The sequence below is a fragment of the Biomphalaria glabrata genome, chromosome 7 (genome assembly GCF_947242115.1).
Source record: "Biomphalaria glabrata chromosome 7, xgBioGlab47.1, whole genome shotgun sequence".
In the NCBI taxonomy this organism is placed as follows: domain Eukaryota; kingdom Metazoa; phylum Mollusca; class Gastropoda; family Planorbidae; genus Biomphalaria; species Biomphalaria glabrata.
In genome coordinates this window covers 18,044,017-18,065,457 of record NC_074717.1, presented here as the reverse complement: position 1 = coordinate 18,065,457, position 21,441 = coordinate 18,044,017, and the positions used below count along the sequence as shown (strand labels likewise).

The following is a 21,441-nucleotide window of genomic DNA, read 5'->3' as shown; positions in this document are numbered from 1 at the left end:
GATATTGTTAACTTACCATCAATATCAATTTCTCTTAACATAAGATTCAATTCATCCATTGACGGAAACTGTCCCAGATTGCGCATGACAGTGCCCAGCTCTTCCGTCGAGATAGATCCATCGCCATCTTTGTCGAAGAGTTGAAAAGCTTGTCGTAATTCTGGGGACAGAAGTGGATCTTTGCGTTTCTTTGGGGATCTTGGTGACGGCGGAGCCAAGAGAAGGGCCGGTGGAATGTATTTCGCCATGAGGGCACTTAATGTCTGCCACGTTTTTATAAATGGCTCAATTTTATTTATTGAAGAAATGTCTTTTATCCCTCTAGAAATGTCTTTTATCCCTCTAGAAATGTCGCCAATAAATGTGTTCAGGCCTACGTTCTGCCAATAAAATCGATTTTAAAAACGTGTCATTGATACAGTCAATGCTCTCTAGTTGGACTTCATTTAGAGCTAAAATTGTTCAATCTCAAGGTTAAATGTAATGATATTACTAATGTCGACACTGCTAAAAAGCCTAAATATAAAATTAAATAAGAATTTATAGAAAGATGGACATTTTTTTTCAAACTACTGTCAATGTTAAATTCTTTACATGTATTATTTATGCAAGGAAGATTATTGCTCTCTTACTATCATCCCAATAATCTTCTAGTGCACACAAAAATACAAAAAATTAGGCGCCTACTTATTTAGAAAAAAAATATTGAAAGCCAACACAGATCCAGTCAAAAAACAAGGAAATGATGAAGAAATTAAATGAAACATGCATAATAATGTATAAAAAAAATGAGACTTTTTGAAGCCTAGTTAGAGAATAAAATATATTGAAAGGAGAAAAAAAAGAACATAACTTTAAAATGGAAACATCAATAAAAGTGGTATCACAATATTTGACATAGAACTGATCACTGCACAGGTGTGTCACTTTGAATGCAGGCAAGTCTACAGCAAGAGTGACATCCTTCTGTGTTTACTCTTGATCTACCTCGCTAGATTTATTGATATTTGGGTGAGGATTCATATGGGCGAAACTGTTGAAATCACGATTACATTGCACACAAATAGAGGAAACAAAAAAACGATACCAGTGACATTACTTAGTGTACATCAGAGTTGGTATCGAAGTCGTTGAATACAATTCAAAGTAAAGTAGAAGCCAATATTTCAATGAATGACTGGACAGTTGGGTGTCTGACGTCAAAGGAAATAAAAATTCTTGCATGCACGATCCTTTGATTGCCACTTGTTCCTCTCTCAAGGCCTGCTACTAGCCTACTGAAAGGACATTATTATTTTTACAAGTGAGGAGATAACTGATTGTCCAGTACACCAGAAGTCTAATACAGATTCATATAAACTGTTTTTTGACGGAAGGATTGGAGAAACTGAGTCGCCACTGCATCAGAGACAGAGAGTGCGTGTGTATATAAAGTTTATGTTACGGGTACAATGGAAAAAAATGATTACGCTGAATCTGTCCAGATCTACTGGGTAGATGACGACATGTAAACTAGCAGGAACAATGAATACATTGATCAAACAAAACGTTGATCTAACATTGGACAGAGAGTCCTTTATTTATTTCAATGTACAGTGAACAATTGCAGACTTTTATTCTGAAAACACGAAGAGATTGACCGATTAATTGATTGACTGATTGATTGATTGTGCAGAACACTACGCTACAAAGATACTTGTACGAATCCTAAGGATAAATTCATCTATGTATTACAGTTAAAATTGGAATAATTTAAAGTGTTATTTTACGGCTCTGATATTGCCCCCCCCCTTTTTTTTTTACAGAACTATATTTAGACATTTGTGTATAAAATCGAATAAACAACGTCAGAATAATAATTGTGAAAAGTTTGTTCTTGCTGTGTCTATAAATCGGATCTCCATCCAATGTTGGACGTACCTGATCTTATAGGCCGACGCTACTCTTCTTGCTGTAATCGAATCAGCCCAAAGAATTGAGTAAGCCAGCGTTGAGGTATCGATGATTTAAACGTACCCTTGTTGCCAGGTAACGCATACAAATTATATCAGACAAGCTATACAAAATATTGGAGCAGGAAATGAAGACAGGGGAGATTATAAACTCAAGGCAGGGGAGATAATACACTGAAGGCACTTGAAGGTTTGGCCGATAACTCGCTGAAACAAAGCATTGAGGTTGAACTGTAAAAGATTTTTTATACAATCAAAGTTGGTGATTGACAGTTTACAGTACAATTTCAACAGTTCGAACTATTTAAAACGTTAGACCAATGAGTGGTTAAGTGACAGACAATGCAGAGTTAAATAGTTAATTAACAGAAGCGCTAACGAATTTGTTCCTTAAATTAAAATCAGAATTTTCATTCTAGCACTTTTCTATTAAAAAAAAAAAGATTTTCGACCTACCCTGGAAGTTTGACCAAACATTATACAGAGAAGAATTTCAACTTAATACTGGACAGAGGACGTGTGACCAAACATTATACAGAGAAGAATTTGACCAAGCTCTTAGTCACTATGTTACTGTATTAAAATTGACATAAACTGTAAGAACTCATTGAACCAGGCCTCGTGTCAGTGACCCTGAATTTGTGTCAGTGACCCTGAATTTGTGTCAGTGACCCTGAATTCGTGTCAGTGACCCTGAATTCGTATCAGTGACCCTGAATTCGTATCAGTGACCCTGAATTCGTGTCAGTGACCCCGAATTCGTGTCAGTGACCCTGAATTTGTGTCAGTGACCAAGACTTTGCATCGTCTCCCAGGTACTAAGGACTTACTTTCAAAACGAGTTTGTTGTCTATATTTGTTGCAATATAGTCATAAGAAAGAAGAACATCTACATTAATATAATAAAGAAAAAAACATGTTTCTAGATATGACTTTATCAGCACTAACAATACAAATCATATGTGTTTTTAATCTAGGTTTATTGTAGTCTCTTCTTTTGCATTACATTTCTATTGAAATTCTTGGCATGAATATAAAAATATTTCACAAGCACAAGAAAGAACAGAGTCTTGTAATGTACGTTGGAGATTGATATAAACTAACTGAAACTCTAACTGACCAACGTACTTCTAGATTGAATCTAATTCAACCAGGCCCAACTAATGATGGTTATGAATGTAAAAGTAAAGTTCCTCTTGCGATCTATAGGGCAGATGATGTTAAGGTCATCTGTTTTTGTGGCTCAACAGTTGACAAGCAGGGTGTTATGTGCCCAGATCAACCTTTACTTTCCCCAACTAAAGTCAGGTAACCATTAGAACTGGGTAGACTCTGGAGCGCCCTAAAAATCCCGAAATTCAAAATCTCAGTCTTTACCGAGATTTGAACCCAGGATCCCAGGTTCGAAAGCCAAGAGCTTAAAGACTCGGCCACCGAGTAATATATGTCGTTATTTCCTAATGATGCCCACAGTCCTGCAACACTCACAATGTTAGGAGTCACTTTGACCTGTAACACTCACAATGTTAGGAGTCACTTTGACCTGCAACACTCACAATGTTAGGAGTCACTTTGACCTGCAACACTCACAATGTTAGGAGTCACTTTGACCTGTAACACTCACAATGTTACGAGTCACTTTGACCTGTAACACTCACAATGTTAGGAGTCACTTTGACCTGTAACAACCCCCAAAGCTTTTTAGGTTATACAAACACACACACACAATTAGGCCTACGTTTTTAAAAATAAACAGGAATTGTAGACTTGGATTTGTTTGGAGAAAACAAAGAAGCTACACAGAAAAAAAAGAATTAGTAAAATTGTAAACCTGTGTTCAAAAAGGTATAAAAGGCTGTGTAGATGTTAGAAGCATTTTGGTAGAGCTCGTGGTACATGCAGCAGGTTTGACCTGTTTTATTGATGATGTCATTGCTCACGTGACCTAGATCTACAACGAGACAGTCTCGTGGCACATTGTCTTTCGTTGACTTGTCTTCTGATGGATATTTAGCACTAAAATTAGCAGGCCCTACTTTTGCTAGTAAATGTTCAATTAGCTGAAGGCGTCCGGTACCAATGTGATAGTATACTTTTATCAACCCTAGGATCCGACTGTCAATCTGGGCATCATGTGATTCTCTCTGCTGCTGCTGCATGCACACACGACTACCTGACCAATGGAATACTTACCACGAATGTTAGTTGCCTTTACTTTCTTGCCTTTAACTAAAAATTATAATTAGAAGACTGTAGAGTTGAAATATCATTGTCAGAGAGCTACTACAGCAGACTTGAGAAGATGTAGTTTAAGGTGACTCGATTAGAGAAGTCTTGTCAAGAGAAGTTTAGGTAGAGAAGTTTTGCTTAGAGATGTGTAAATAAGAGAAGTCTTGTCAAGAGAAGTTTAGGTAGAGAAGTCTTACTTAGAGATGTGTAGATAAGAGAAGACTTGTCAAGAGAAGTTTAGGTACGACAAGTCTTGTTAAGAATTTTAGGTAACATCTTGGTACGAAGCACACACAGAAACCAACAGTTCCTAACAATTCAACCACATTTGTAGTTGTAAGAAATCAACTGTAGCAAGAATGTGTAACCAGGGTTTGGAAGGAAGAATGTGTTGTAGAATGTGTGGAATTTAGTATTTTCTTATCTGTTATTTTAACTGAATCTAAGTCTCGAGAGATTTCTCAATTTTGCCTACTTTTTAAATAAATAAACATTAGTTAACGGGTCATATTAGTTCATTTCTAAAATAAGAAACTTTTTAATGCCAAACTCTTAAAATGTATCTTCCTTTGTAATGTATTGATTAAAGCTATTTAAACTTCTTGTTCTACTCATGAGGACTTGAAAGAATGAGCTAAATACATTGAAAAGTTAGTAGATCACTCAAATCACGACTACTAAGGAGGTCTAGATTCTAATGCCCCCTTGGTCTCGAGAGATAATGGATGCACCTGACGAACAGATGTTCCTGCTGAAGCAGTACAAAATATGCGCGTGCGTCATGGTCCCTAGAAATCCCTTGTAATAAGTACTCTTTGACACCAATGTAGTTCAAGTTGTCAGAATTAACACCATAGTTGATAGTCACAACCCGTAAGGGTCATCACACCTGATTTTTTTCTCAACGTTGACTGCTGAAACTTTGACAACCCAAAGTAGCGTGGATATGAAAAAGAAGTTCTCTCTCCTAGATCTACTGCCTCATTAGGACGACGAGCTTCATCTGCACCTAGCTCATTTATCATTACATCTGTCCGTAAGAAAAGACCACTTGATAGATTCGTTTATCAAATGCTATTTATACTCCTTAATGGCTTAGGAAGTTAAAATGATAAATACTTTAATTAGAAGAAAATAATTGTTTTTCTATAACAAATGCCTGTACTTTTGTTCTACAGACTATGACAGACATTAAAAACTTACACGTACTGAAAACAGTAGAACAACAAAACACCATCAGGTGACTCACCTCTGATCTGAGAAACAGTAAACTTGTCCAACACAGTTACAGCATGGTTCTGAAAACAAAATAAACACATCTTGTTTTAGTAAACTTGTCCAACACAGTTACAGCATGGTTCTGAAAACAAAATAAACACATCTTGTTTTAGTAAATTTGTCCAACACAGTTACAGCATGGTTCTGAAAACAAAATAAACACATCTTGTTTTAGTAAACTTGTCTAACACAGCCTACAGCATGGTTCTGAAAACAAAATAAACACATCTTGTTTTAGTAAACTTGTCTAACACAGCTTACAGCATGGTTCTGAAAACAAAATAAACACATCTTGTTTTAGTAAACTTGTCTAACACAGCCTACAGCATGGTTCTAAAAACGATTCAACAGTCAAGGGAACAATCAAATTCTTGTCTCTGTTTTTGAAATCGGTCAGTTGTATCTTCTAAATGATGGTAAAATATTTAAATCTTGACCAACAGAGTGTTAATTTAATGTTTAAAATATTTATAGCCTTTTAAAAAATGTTTTTCTGATTAAGTCAATTGTCTTAGCACTCCAGTTATATATCCCCCAAGTAACGTGGTATATCCCTGAAGTAACGTGATACATCCCTCAAGTAACGTGATACATCCCTCAAGTAACGTGATACATCCCTCAAGTAACGTGATATATCCCTCAAGTAACGTGGTATATCCCTCAAGTAACGTGCTATATCCCTCAAGTAACGTGCTATATCCCTCAAGTAACGTGCTATATCCCTCAAGTAACGTGCTATAACCCTGAAGTAAAATGTTGTATCACTAATGATATTTACTTCACTATATTTATCAAACTTATGCAGTTACCATTCAATCCAGTGACGTAGCTAGGGTGGGGGAGTAGGGGGGAGAATTTGAATATTCCCCGGGCCCAACCAAATGAGTGTTTTTTTTTACATTTTATATTAAAGATTACGCAAAACGCAAAGAGGTTTAGCCCCCGGGCCCCCAAATGATGGAAAATTCCTAGCAACGTCCCTGCTTCAATCTGACACGACTTTGTAATTCAAGGACTCACGTCTGTCTTGAGAACAAACAAGATGTATCTAACAAACTGCTTTTGGTTTCAATATCCATTCATTTTGTGCAATGATTTACACTGTACCCGTTTTAGCCCGTTTAAAGACATTGCTTGGGCAAGTACAGGAGGTTTAGGCAGGGGAAGACAACCGATATGTGCAAAGACCTGAAAAATATCGTGACTTATTTCCCATATGAAGACTAAATCGACGTTTCAGTGCAGGTGAACACTTATCATTAACAACTAACTCCACAATGTATACGAGCCTCGAAGATGACATGCAATTAGATATATAACCGTTTTACAAGAGGTTACCATAGCAACTTAATTGTGTCATTTCTTTTACAATTTAATATCAAATTTACAGCTTTTCCCTTGATGGTTCACTTCTGTAGCTCTGATTTTTGCACGTGAGAGAGAGTGAGAGAGAAAGAGAGAGAAAGAGAGAGAGAGAGAGAGAAAAAAGGAGAGAGAGAAAGAGAGAGAGAGAGATAGAGAGAGAGTGAGAAAGAGAGAGAGAGAGATAGAGAGAGAGTGAGAAAGAGAGAGAGAACTTTAATGGATAATGCGCCTTTTAAAAGTTACAAATAACTAGCTTCATTAGCAAGTTTTCAATTTTAGTCTTACGTTACAATCGGCGTCAAACTTTAATATGTAAAAGACCAGCAGACGATGAAATCTCCTGACGATGGATGACGTAAGAAACGATGTCGCCAGACACCTTAATAACAAATGAACATATTGTGCCATCTTGTAATAATGCCAGCCATCAATCCAGCCCTTAATGCATAAACCATCAGACATCCAAGATGCAAGGCAAAATAAAAATGGACTGATAGGATTAAACCACGTTACTAGTAGGTCTTACATTTCAACAATCCTCAAATCTCTAAACACTTACATTTCAACAAGCCTCACATCTCTCAACACTTACATTTCAACAAGCCTCACATCTCTCAACACTGTTACATATCAACAAGCCTCATATCTCTCAACACTTACATTTCAACAAGCCTCACATCTCTCAACACTGTTACATATCAACAAGCCTCACATCTCTCAACACTTACATTTCAACAAGCCTCACATCTCTCAACACTGTTACATATCAACTAGCCTCTTAAAGGTCTCATCTGTCATCATTGTTACAGCCTCTAATTTATTACACCCTTCATATGTACAGAATTAAAAGATATTTTCCTAATAAGATAACACATTTCTCATTCAAATCACCGTACTATCATAGAGAAGGACTGTTTAAATTCAGTGGAATTGTCACGTGACAACAGACTCGTTCAGTGAACAAGCTACTGGAAGCTGTTTAATTTAATATGTCCATGCATTGGCACAGGATCGATACGGGCACTGCCATCTATCAAATATTACGTTTAATGACGTCACCCGGGCCACTCGAAGATTAAAATCAATAACTGACAATACTCGTCTGAGAAATCATGTTAGCATGCGCTACACACTAAATGCGAGTAGCGATTCTCTAACATAAAACGATTATATAACATAAGCCATTCGATTGCTATTATTCTATTACAAAACTAATAAATGGCAGTGCAATCAAGTAATGTAACAATAAAATCGACTGACTGTCAATAGACAAGACTAGAACCTGTCAAAGTATTGACCAACGTAAATCTGCTAGGTGAAGATCATAACGTATAGGTGAAGCCAGAAAGGGAGAGAAATAAAAAAGCAATAATCATAGTATTGTAGAGTTTATCTTTGTTAGTTGGAGTGATCGTTAAATGAACTTGTGTGTTACCCGTGCTTGTAATCGTGCTAGTATTTGTAATCGTGTTCGCATTATCGTAGTCTGTGAATCGTGACCAGTCTGTACTGTGTTATTGTGTGTATCAGTCGTGTTTTATTGAAATAAAGCCTTGTTTCTAAGGTTATGAATTGACTTAGTATATTACAATTTATTTCAATAAAACCATTCTTAAATGGACAAGTTTTTGCGTCCCAATAGACTGGATGCTGATCCTAGTTCAACTAATGCTTCAGTTACATGGAAACATTGGATTTCTTGTTTTGACAGATTCGCAACGAAGGTAGGGGCTAGTGAAAGCGAACAGTTTGACCTGCTATGCAACTTTGTGTCTCCATCCTTATATCAGTATATTTCTACCTGTTCTAAATACTCAGAAGCAAAATCTATTCTTGAGAATTTATTTGTGAAGGCCCCTAATGAAACATTGGCCAGACATTTGCTTGCAACTTGCAAACAAGAAGTCGATCAAAGTCTTGATCAATTTGTACACAAGCTGAAAGTGATGGCCAGAGATTGTCAGTTCCAAGCTGTCAGTGCTGACAAAAATGAAGAGGACGCCATTCGCGATGCCTTTGTTAGCGGCATGCGTTCGAGTGTAATTAGACAGAGGCTACTTGAGAAAAGATCCCTTGACTTGAAAATGGCTTTAGATATTGCTAAGACTCTCGACATGGCCCAAAAAGAATCCAGTTCGTTTAGTACTCCGTCGCAATTGGTAGAGTCATCTCTTTCGTCATCGGCAATCTCAACCGAAGAAATGGTGGACTCAGAAACAATCGCAACAGTGAATACTAAATGTTTCTTTTGCGGAGGTAGTCGGCATCTCAGAGCGAAATGCCCTGCCAAAGACTGCATGTGTCATTCGTGCGGGAAAAATGGACATTTTTCGAAGGTTTGCAGGTCTCGCAACACTCCTATAACCAAAACAAAAGTCAAAACATCTCCTAGCCACAAGATTAAAAGACAATCTTGTAAATATTGTAGCTGCATTAAGGACTCTACACATCTAACATCACTAATTGCTACTTCGTCTGTACCTGGTTTAACTAAATCAACAGTACACATCTCTGTAAATGGCGTGAACCTAAAAGCCCTAATTGATACAGGTAGCGGGGAAAGCTACATTTCTTCAAACATACCAAGAGAGTACGATTGGTCAGTGACACGTTCAAAGCACAAAATTTCTATGGCGTCATCTCAACTGTCAAGCGTCACAAGAGGCCACACGTTTGCATCGCTAAAATACAAAGGGGAAGTTTACAATCAATTCAAACTTTCGTTACTAGATGAACTTTGCACTGATGTAGTGCTTGGGTTAGATTTCCTCGCATTACACAAAGAACTGATAATTCCATTCAACGGTGGTCGACCTGCATTTCATGTCTGCTCGCTCAATGCTGTTAAGGTAGAGGCACCACAATTGTTTGCAAATTTATCCCCTGATTGCAGACCTATTGCTACTAAATCTCGTCGTTACTCCTTCCAAGACACACAATTTATTAAAGCTGAAGTTGAGAAATTGATACGAAACGGTATCATTGAACCTTCCAAATCACCTTGGAGAGCTCAAGTCCTTGTCACGACCAATGAGCGGCACAAAAAGCGAATGGTCGTTGATTATAGCCAAACTATAAATAGATTTACTTACCTGGACGCTTACCCCATGCCTAGAGTGGATGAAATGGTGGAGAAAATTTCCAGGTATGAAATCTTTAGCACATTGGATCTGGAGAGTGCTTATCACCAAATACCTATCCAACAGAGCGAAAAGAAATACACAGCCTTCGAAGCTTGTGGTAAACTCTACCAGTTTTGCAGAATACCCTTTGGGGTCACTAACGGTGTAGCTTGCTTCCAGAAAACCATAGACACTATTATAGAAAAAGAAAAGTTGTCTGACACGTTTGCCTATGTCGACAATGTAACAATATGTGGTACAGATGTAGACTCCCATAACAAAAATCTGTTGCATTTTCAGAAGGTAGCTCTGGAATACGGAATAACTTTCAACGAAAGTAAAAGTGTATTTGCTACTAAGAAGGTAAAGCTGCTTGGATATGAAATATCCAAAGGGCATTTGAAGCCGGACCCTGATAGATTTCAAGCTCTGCGAGATTTGCCACCTCCAAAAGATCTGAAGTCTCAGAAAAGGATTGTAGGACTTTTGGCATATTATGCTCACTGGATACCAAATTTCTCCGACAAAATGTATCCTATAATGAAAAATCAAATTTTTCCTGTACCTACAGAAGTAAAAACAGCGTTGGAAGACTTGAAAGAAGAATTGCAGAAAGCAGCAATTTTCACCATAAAGTATGACCATCCTCTAATTGTGGAAACTGACGCTTCTGACATCGCAGTAGCTGCCACTTTAAATCAGGAGGGAAGACCTATTGCATTCTTCTCTAGAACTCTTTCACCTACTGAAAGGCATCAATCTGCCATAGAGAAAGAAGCCACTGCAATAATTGAAGCCATACGCAAATGGAAGCATTATTTGTGTGGCAATCATTTTACCCTTATTACGGACCAGCGGTCTATTTCATACATATTTAAAGACACTCATGACAAGAAAATTAAAAACGATAAGATACAAAGGTGGAAATTGGAACTGGCAAGCTTCAAGTTTGATATACAGTATAGACCTGGGAATGCCAACACAGCAGCAGACACCTTGTCTAGAGGGCACTGTGCAACCATGACGAAACAAAGTAGCCTGAAGACGTACCATGACTACCTGTGTCATCCAGGTGTCACTAGACTTCTACATTATGTCAGGTCAAAGAACTTACCCTTCTCGGTTGAAGAGGTCAGACAGACCATTCAACAATGCAGAACCTGCAATAGAATTAAACCGCAATTCTATAAGGAATTTGCAGGTACGCTCATCAAGGCCACACAGCCGTTTGAAAGAATAAGTGTTGACTTTAAAGGTCCTTTGCCATCAGCTACTCGCAACAAGTATTTGTTAACAATGATTGACGAATATTCGCGGTTTCCATTCGCTTTTCCCTGTCCTGATATGACATCTAAGACAGTAATAAAGTGCTTCGACCAGTTATTTTTCCTCTTTGGAACACCCAGTTACATCCACTCTGATCGTGGCACATCATTTATGTCCACAGAAACTACAGAATATCTACATTCTAAGGGCATAGCCACTAGCAGGACAACGCCCTATAATGCCAAAGGAAATGGGCAAATTGAAAAGCTGAATAAAACATTGTGGCAGGCTATTTTATTAGCATTGGACTCAGGGAAGTTGGAACTATCACAGTGGGAATCTGTGTTGCCCCAGGCACTTCACTCAATTCGATCATTACTGTGTACTTCTACTAATGAAACTCCACACGAACGGATTTTCAAATTCAACAGAAGATCACCAACGGGAACATCCTTGCCTACTTGGCTACAGAACCCAGGCAAAGTATTACTAAAATCCCCTGTAAGATCTTCAAAATTTGACCCATTGGTACAAGAAGTTGAACTTATTAGCTGCAACCCACAGTACGCCCATATACGATTTCCAAACGGCCGGGAGGAGACAGTGTCGCTTAGGCACCTGGCGCCAAAGGAAAGTTCCACGAACGACTATTTCGAACCAGAGAACGGTATTCTGCCTCAAGAGGTCGGTGACTCTTTGGATCTCTCACCAGGGAGTCGCTACGTGCCTGAAACTATCAGTAATTCACAGAGTCCCACCCCAATGATGTACAACCAGCCAGAAGTCATCAGTGACTCACAGGTGAGCCACCCAATGCCAGAGGCCAATATTGACTCGAGTCCCGTACAGGACAGTTACGACTTGCAAGGAGAAAAGTCTACGCCAGAGATACCTCCGGATCCTTCCCTTCATACGCATGGTTATAACCTAAGACCCAGAAAGAAATAAAGGAGGGGTGAATGGAGTGATCGTTAAATGAACTTGTGTGTTACCCGTGCTTGTAATCGTGCTAGTATTTGTAATCGTGTTCGCATTATCGTAGTCTGTGAATCGTGACCAGTCTGTACTGTGTTATTGTGTGTATCAGTCGTGTTTTATTGAAATAAAGCCTTGTTTCTAAGGTTATGAATTGACTTAGTATATTACATTAGTGAACTTTGTTTTTTGGAATGATCACAAATTGATTTTTGTATGGATGATTTCAATGAATTGGAATTATTAATTGAGTGATTTTTAAGGCATATGTATTCTAGACATCGCCGAAAGCCTATCTGTTTATACATTTGCCTCTGTTTAGGAAAACCTTCCAGAAATGTTTAAATAATTATGAGATAGACTTGCTCAGTAAACACAGAAGGGTTTATTGCTAGAACATCTATTCTAAAACTCTCTTTGAATATTTACCAATGGAATATGGCAAGTACAGGAGGTTTGGGCAAGTACAGGAGGTTTAGGCAGGAGGCTTGGGCAGGAGGCTTGGGCAAGTACAGGGGGCTTGGTCAAGTACAGTAGGCTTGGGCAAGTACAGGAGGTTAGGGCAAGTACAGGAGGCTTGGGCAGGAGGCTTGGGCAAGTACAGGAGGTTTAGGCAGGAGGCTTGGGCAAGTACAGGAGGTTTAGGCAGGAGGCTTGGGCAAGTACAGGAGGTTTAGGCAGGAGGCTTGGGCAAGTACAGGAGGTTTAGGCAGGAGGCTTGGGCAAATAAAGGAGGCTTTAACAATTTCATTTTGTTGACAGTGAATATTTCAGCTGTCAGAATGTTATCAATGGAATATGGCAAGTACAGGAGGTTTGGGCTAGTACAGGAGGTTTAGGCAGGAGGCTTGGGCAGGAGGCTTGGGCAAGTACAGGAGGTTAGGGCAAGTATAGGAGGCTTGGTCAAGTACAGTAGGCTTGGTCAAGTACAGTAGGCTTGGGCAAGTACAGGAGGTTAGGGCAAGTACAGGAGGCTTGGGCAGGAGGCTTGGGCAAGTACAGGAGGTTTAGGCAGGAGGCTTGGGCAAGTACAGGAGGTTTAGGCAGGAGGCTTGGGCAAGTACAGGAGGTTTAGGCAGGAGGCTTGGGCAAATAAAGGAGGCTTTAACAATTTCATTTTGTTGACAGTGAATATTTCAGCTGTCAGAATGTTATCAATTGATTTTGTAGTAAATACAAAGAATTTGTTTCCTGTCTGTGTTTCAATAATACAAAGAAAGTGTTCCTTGTCTGTGTTTCAATAAATACAAAGTAAGTGTTCCTTGTCTGTGGTTCAATAAATACAAAGTAAGTGTTTCCTTGTCTGTGTTTCAATAATACAAAGAAAGTGTTCCTTGTCTGTGTTTCAATAAATACAAAGTAAGTGTTCCTTGTCTGTGGTTCAATAAATACAAAGTAAGTGTTTCCTTGTCTGTGTTTCAATAATACAAAGAAAGTGTTTCTTGTCTGTGTTTCAATAAATACAAAGTAAGTGTTCCTTGTCTGTGGTTCAATAAATACAAAGTAAGTGTTTCCTTGTTTGTGGTTCAATAAATACAAAGTAAGTGTTCCTTGTCTGTGTTTCAATAAATACAAAGTAAGTGTTCCTTGTCTGTGTTTCAATAAATACAAAGTAAGTGTTTCCTTGTCTGTGTTTTAATAAATACAAAGTAAGTGTTCCTTGTCTGTGTTTCAATAAATACAAAGTAAGTGTTTCCTTGTCTGTGTTTCAATAAATACAAAGTAAGTGTTTCCTTGTCTGTGTTTCAATAAATACAAAGAAAGTGTTTCCTTGTTCACGGAATGTAGTTCAGAAGTAAACATTCAAACTATTGGAAAGGGAGAAAGAATGTAAACCTCACCAACATTGGCAGCGCCTCTGAAGTCACATCGATGAATTACGTCATATATGGTCAGCTATTGACTTACAATTTCGGCATTAGAACTACTGACCATGTGTCCAGTTCCCAGAGACCGATTGATTATTAGCGATGATAAGACAGACTTGTTCCTTGACTTTGATTGACCTCCAGACATACATGTTTAATATTTCCACTTTCTTTTTCTGTACCTCTTAAAATAGAGAAGAAAAAGAAAGGAAGAGAGTCTCAAAGAAGAGAAAGAAGAACAACGAGAGAGAGAGAGAGAGAGAGAGACAGACAGACAGACAGAAGAAAAACGAGAGAGACAGAAGGACAACAAGAGAGAGAGACAGAGAAGGACAACAAGAGAGAGACAGAAGGACAACAAGAGAGACAAAGAAGGACAACAAGAGAGAGACAGAAGGACAACAAGAGAGAGACAGAAGGACAACAAGAGAGAGACAGAAGGACAACAAGAGAGACAGAGAAGGACAACAAGAGAGACTGAGAAGGACAACAAGAGAGACAGAGAAGGACAAAAAAAGAGAGACAGAGAAGGACAACAAGAGAGAGACAGAAGGACAACAAGAGAGAGACAGAAGGACAACAAGAGAGAGACAGAAGGACAACAAGAGAGACAGAGAAGGACAACAAGAGAGACAGAGAAGGACAACAAGAGAGACAGAGAAGGACAACAAGAGAGACAGAGAAGGACAACAAGAGAGACAGAGAAGGACAACAAAAGAGAGACAGAGAAGGACAACAAGAGAGAGACAGAAGGACAACAAGAGAGATAGAGAAGGACAACAAGAGAGAGAGACAGAGAAGGACAACAAGAGAGAGACAGAAGGACAACAAGAGAGACAGAGAAGGACAACAAGAGAGACTGAGAAGGACAACAAGAGAGACAGAGAAGGACAACAAAACAGAGAAGGACAACAAGAGAGAGACAGAAGGACAACAAGAGAGAGACAGAAGGACAACAAGAGAGAGACAGAAGGACAACAAGAGAGACAGAGAAGGACAACAAGAGAGACAGAGAAGGACAACAAGAGAGACAGAGAAGGACAACAAGAGAGACAGAGAAGGACAACAAAAGAGAGACAGAGAAGGACAACAAGAGAGAGACAGAAGGACAACAAGAGAGATAGAGAAGGACAACAAGAGAGAGAGACAGAGAAGGACAACAAGAGAGAGACAGAAGGACAACAAGAGAGAGACAGAAGGACAACAAGAAACACAGAGAAGGACAACAAGAGAGACAGAGAAGGACAACAAAAGAGAGACAGAAGGACAACAAGAGAGAGACAGAAGGACAAGAGAGAGACAGAAGGACAAGAGAGAGACAGAAGGACAATAAGAGACAGAAGGACAACAAGAGAGAGACAGAAGGACAACAAGAGAGAGACAGAAGGACAACAAGAGAGAGACAATCTCTCCACTTCTTTTATCTTCTTACGTCATTCTTTAAATTCAATGGCCACCACATCTCAATGGCCACCACATCTCACTGGCCACCACATCTCAATGGCCAATCGGGAGTGGGGGGGGGGAATAGTCCACCCCTCGCTTATGTCAAATACAATAAAAAAAAAGTTTTGAGCCAAAATTTTTTTTTTCTTATCATCTTTTTCCCAAACTTTTCTCAGATGTTTTTATAGTAGAAATAAGTCCTCAACTTTATTTTTAGACTGCTTCAAATAGAGACAATTAAAAGAGTAACAGGCCAATTTTGTGTATGATACCTCTCCCCGATTATTGTTTCATAGCTTTGTAATTATATTCCTGTTAACAAAAAGTAGTTGTAGACAGACAGATTGAACAAAATTAATTACTAAAATATGGACGTCTTCTTTAAAATATGATTTAAGACAATTTGTTTTGTTTCAAGGACGACACTTAAACTACTCTTAATTTCAATCAACTTTTCTTAACTTGTGGAGCGTGTTTTGCTGACGAAAGTTAATGGTATTTTTAACCGTTGGCACAAAAAACAACAACATATGAGCTTAACATCATCTTCCCTAGAGATCTTCCCTAGAGATCTTCCCTAGAGATCTTCCCTAGAGATCTTCCCTAGAGATCGTAAGGTCAGAAAGGGAAACGTTACTATTTGTTTTTTCTCTCGGGAAAAAAAGGTTGCATTTGGAATGTAGTTAGCAACTAGACATTCTCATTTGGAATGTAGTTAGCAACTAGACATTCTCATTTGGGATGTAGTTAGCAACTAGACATTCTCATTTGGAATGTAGTTAGTAACTAGACATTCTCATTTGGAATGTAGTTAGCAACTAGACATTCTCATTTGGGATGTAGTTAGCAACTAGACATTCTCATTTGGAATGTAGTTAGCAACTAGACATTCTCATTTGGAATGTAGTTAGCAACTAGACATTCTCATTTGGAATGTAGTTAGCAACTAGACATTCTCATTTGGAATGTAGTTAGCAACTAGACATTCTCATTTGGAATGTAGTTAGCAACTAGACATTCTCATTTGGAATGTAGTTAGCAACTAGACATTCTCATTTGGAATGTAGTTAGCAACTAGACATTCTCATTTGGAATGTAGTTAGCAACTAGACATTCTCATTTGGAATGTAGTTAGCAATTAGACATTCTCATTTGGAATGTAGTTAGCAACTAGACATTCTCATTTGGAATGTAATTAGGAACTAGACATTCTCATTGGAATATTTGAATATTTATCACGTAAAAACATTCAAAAGATTTTTGATAAATTAGATTCTACAATTTTTTTTTCGCGCTTTGAAGCGGTCAAATTTTCCGAGAGCGTTGAACCATCGTTTTGCTGAGGTCATCAGCTGACCACTAAAGGCTTACTACAAAAGGTATCACATAATATGAAGATAACCTTACGATGAATATTTGAAATAAAAACATACTCACACTACATGTCTCCCGATTGTTTAGCAGTAGCAGCTCGTGTGCCCACCTTCATTTATTTCACTTAATTGGACTTCCCCTTTTTAATTGGATAGTTCGCTGTAGACGCTTCTTTACAATACTAACGCTATGTTTTTAAGTCTCTTAGGAAAAATGTGCCATTTTACTTCCTGTGCCTGTTTTACCCTATAACGTGGAGATCTAGCGTCACTTAATATTTCGTACTAAAGCCATAAGGAATATACTAGTAGCAATATTAAATGTCTGAACTTAACCATTTGAGAAGTTATACTACAAAGACTTTCTTCCAAGCCAATAATAATCCAATAGTTCTAAGCAAAAGATGCAATGTAATACGACAAGACATGAGCTTTGGTTTGTCTAGATTACATATGGACTTAAGAGACTATATATTTATTCGCCTTGTAGCCTACACTTACATCTAGAACTAACAGAACACTAAAGCAACTCTTTAGATTGGTACTCTTTACACGATCATTCCTTTTCGTCATTACAAAAAAAAAATTCCCAAAATGACTTCGGGTATAAAACCTTTCTTAAGAAATTATTACTATACATTATATCATTATATAAATCATGGGCGTAGCCAGGATTTTTTTTTCGGGGGGGGGGGGGATTTTGAGTGTGTAATTTTTTTTTGTATTGAAGAGGGGGTTTATCCTAAATTTTGGAGGGGGTTTTAAAATAAAAACCTTCCTTAACTGTGCTCTTGGAATTTGGGGATTATTGTTTGCATTTTTTTTGTTTTGTTTTATGTTAGAGGGGGATTTAACTGCAAACCCCCTTAAGCTGTGCTGGGGCAAGTGATGGTTTAGTATTAAAATCTCACCTAAAATAAACAAAATCAAACCAAAAACTCAGTCACTAAATTTCGACCCCCCCCCCCGTTGGGGGGATTTTTTTTCGCCCATGATATAAATAAATGTACATGACGCTGAGGTGGTCAATTGTAGTCAAACTGAAATTCCATTTGATTGAACCAATACAGATTATCTTATCTTATAATAGATAAATGTCTACAATGTCGATGTGCCATAGCCTCACGGCCATAAAATTATTCTCATTTAAGAGAGATATAAACCAAGAAAGATTCGTAACAGAGAAGTATATATATGAAGATAGAGAGAGAGACAGACAAACAGACAGACAGAGAGAGAGAGACAGACAGACAGATGAAGAGGTTTAATTACATCTCTGCCACAAAGACAGTTATTCAAACTTTCGTTGTGTGTGTGTCTTTTTCTGTGATGTCTATCTAGCTGTCTGCTAATGTAAAGACATTTCATGTTCGAAATGTCAAATGTACACAATCTATGACAGTCTATTCGTATACCGAACTAATGCTCTTAAAATGACATGCATCCTTTCTGACAACGTATCACGTCAAATAAATACATGTTTATTTTGCGTGTATCGACTGAGACATTCCAACAGAAGTTATGTTTAGCAACCCATTATAGTTCCTTATGACTCTCTCTCCCTCTCTCTCTCTCCCCCCTCTCTCTCTATCTCCCGTTCACCACCTCTATCTACTCATCTACTTTTTAACCTCACCTTTTGTTTCGCTGATTATTCCCCCCCCCCCCCCTCCAATCCCCGTTTAAAAAAAAAACTTGCATTGCTTTGCTGATTTCACAATGGAACACTCATCTTGCTCAAGACCCAGACTGAGGGTCTGGTAATAAACGAGATCGATACCTATTGTAGAAACAAACCATTATGTTCTAGCTGGACAAGGTAATCGTCGGGAGCTCGACATTACGATAATTAATTGAATCGATACACAACTAGACTACTCACGGTAGCACACTAGTAGCTTTTAGAATTGAGCAAGGCCGATGCCAAAAAGACATTATACGATTGCATGAAAGGTAGACTACTTGATCTACTACAGTCATGGGAAATAAATTATTGCAAGTTCTTAAACTTCAAAGTATGGCGACCTGTATGGTTTTGAAGAGATATCATACAACGAATGGCTATCTGGTCCTGAGCCATTCGGCCTGCGGTCACGACGGTCCAGAACTTCAACCCTACTCGCTTCCATCGCCTGCTCTGGATTAAGGGATGAAGTAATGCACAAAACTTAATAAATAAAACAAAGAAATTGAACTTTAAGCCAGTGATGGATTGACCTAAGCTATAGTAGAATAAATTGCCTTATGTTGATTACAAGGGTCACCATATACCTCATATAGGTTAGGCCATGGGCGTAGCCAGGATTTTTTTCGGGGGGGGGGGGGTGGGGGGATTTTCCGCCTCCCCCCCCCGAAAAAAATTATATATATATATTTATATGTTTGTATGGATAAATGTGTGTGTGTGTGTACATAATTAATCTCTATTACATTCTGACCCTTCATCCCTTTGGAAGACGTTTATTGTGCCCTAGAATAGGTTCTTCTTGGAGTGAAAAAATTGTAGACTCCTCGTCCTTGCCAGCAAGGGGTCTGGGGGAGCGCTGAGAGCACTATTTCTGGTATTGAAAGCCAACTAAATGCATATTCTGAGGTACCTACAGTGCATTATTTAGCTATGTTTTATTTCAGCGCATTTCGGCGCATTTGCTGGCAAGCTGTTTCCACAAAATTCTGTCGCTGGCAATATCTGAAGCCTCTTCCCACCTGCTCTGAGGACCTCTATGAAAGTTAGGCGCCAAGTTGTACTAGGATGTCATCGCAACTCTTATTATGCGTAATTCATTTTGTCGGAGAACATGTCTCGCAAACCTCATGCGACGCTCTGTCACAACATTACTAAGGGATCGACTCCCATTTCGGCATAGGATTTCTGACTCCTAAAATCCGTCTTAGCCATCTTTGTAGAGCCACATTTAGTGCTTTTCAATTTCATTGCACTTTATTATTGGAGCCCAGCCACTGGTAGACATGTGTAGCTTGCCTTGACTACGATCTTGAAATTAGGTGACTATGTTACTTTAGATGTTATATCGAAAAGGGAAGTTTTATAGTCAAAATAATCTGTTTGGGGGTTTTAAACCTCAAAACTATCTTGAGGGGTTTTAAATTAATAAAAAGCCATATGGAGGAGAGGGGTTGAAACTCAACCCCCCCCCCATTGGCTTGGCTACGCTCAGCTCAAAGAATTTTAGTGCGTAATTTGCTTTTTTTAAAATATTTTTATTGAAGAGGTATTTTTTAGCATCAAACCCCTCTGAAGGGAAATTTAAACTCAAAACACCCAATCGGCTTGGCTACGCTCATAGCATTTTGATTACGAAATTTTTTTATTTTTATTTTGAAGATTTATTTTTTAGCTTCAAACCCCACTGGCGGGGGGTTTAAACTAAAAAAAAAACAACCTTTGGCTTTGCTCATAGCATTTTGAGTGCGTAATTTGCTTTTTTTATATTGAATTGGTAATTTTCTTCAAACCCAGCTGAAGAGGGGTTTAAACTCAAAACTCCCTTTGGCTACGCTCATACAATTTTGAATGTGTAATTTGCTTTTTTATATTGAAGAGAGGTTTATCGTAAATTTTGGAAAGGGGTTAAAAATCAAAATCTTCCTTAGATGTGCTCTTGGAATTTTGGGATTGTCGTTTGCATTTGTTTTTGTTTTATAGAGAGGGGGATTTAAATGCAAAACCCCCTGGTAGGGTTTTCAAACTCAAAACGCCTGGTAGGGGGTTTTAAACTCAAACCCCCTGGTAGGAGGTTTAAATCTCAAAGCCCCCTTGGTAGGGGGTTTCAAACTCAAAACCCCTAAAAAACCCTGCTAGGGGGTTTTAAACTTACAACCCCCTGGTAGGGGTTTTCAAACTCAAAACACATCAAAACCCCCTGGTAGGGGGTTTTAAAATCAAACCCCCTTGGCTGTGCTAGAGCAAGTGATGGTTTAGTATTAAAATTTCACCTAAAATAAACAAAATTAAAGCAAAAGATCAGTCACTAAACTTCGATACCCCCCCCCCCCTGAGGGGGGATTTCATTTGGTGGGGTTGAACCCCAACCCCCCCCCCCCCTGGCTATGCCCATGGGTTAGGCCCTTATCAAGTCTAAATGCGGTCCTGTATAAAGGCTAATGAATGAACCCTTAGCTTCATGTGTATGATGTCAGTATGAATGTCAAAGACTAATCCACTCAGTAAGCAATGTAAGAGTTTCATTAATTCATTCAATAAGCACCTATGTGCTGTAAGTGCATTGGAGAACAACAGGAAAGAATCAACATTGAACACCTATAATGTGGTAAAGTAAAACTATTGTAGATACAAAGCTTTGTTGGATCTAAATGTAACATTCAAACACACACATATCTAGATACTCACATGTGTAGAAGTCATACTAGAATCCCGAATTCTATCCTTTAATGTAATCTGTATTAGCACGCGCTCCAGCACACACACACACACTCCAATGAGGCCTGAACTCTCTTGCAGTTTGCCGCTAATGACCAGCAGAAAGACTCAACCAGTGAGATCCCCACAAGCAGTCCACACGCTGAACAAGACCGGCAAGTAATG

The 21,441-nt window shown here is 38.5% G+C and overlaps 2 protein-coding genes across 7 annotated transcripts in view; one reads left to right on the top strand and one right to left on the bottom strand.

The window, feature by feature from the left end:
• Window positions 1-21,441, bottom strand: part of LOC106061631 (calmodulin-A-like) — a 29,190-nt gene extending 7,749 nt beyond the window's left edge. Inside the window, exons 1-5 of one of the 6 annotated variants that reach the window (XM_056035312.1) lie at window positions 21,247-21,441; window positions 14,029-14,239; window positions 5,431-5,479; window positions 4,146-4,181; window positions 17-160 (exon numbers count right to left, since the gene is read on the bottom strand). In XM_056035312.1, coding sequence (XP_055891287.1) covers window positions 17-160; window positions 4,146-4,181; window positions 5,431-5,479; window positions 14,029-14,034 — 235 coding nt within the window. In that variant the 5' untranslated portion in view covers window positions 14,035-14,239; window positions 21,247-21,441. Of the gene's footprint in view, window positions 1-16; window positions 161-4,145; window positions 4,182-5,430; window positions 5,542-14,028; window positions 14,240-21,246 lie in introns of all 6 variants that reach the window. The other 5 variants (XM_056035310.1, XM_056035311.1, XM_056035315.1 and 2 more) reach the window with 5 other exon arrangements.
• LOC129927249 (uncharacterized) lies at window positions 8,995-12,354 on the top strand. Its single transcript, XM_056035306.1, has 2 exons — window positions 8,995-10,309; window positions 11,647-12,354. Exons 1-2 carry the CDS (start codon window positions 9,026-9,028, stop codon window positions 11,731-11,733), a joined length of 1,371 nt encoding a protein of 456 aa, XP_055891281.1. The 5' UTR covers window positions 8,995-9,025; the 3' UTR covers window positions 11,734-12,354.

What these genes read in the sequence shown, in the direction of transcription:
- LOC129927249 (XM_056035306.1), top strand. Translation starts at nt 9,026, where the DNA reads ATGGTGGACTCAGAAACAATCGCAACAGTGAATACTAAATGTTTCTTT. An exon ending in GTGTATTTGCTACTAAGAAG is followed by an intron (nt 10,310 to 11,646) that starts GTAAAGCTGCTT and finishes ATTCAACAGAAG; the next exon opens with ATCACCAACGGGAACATCCT.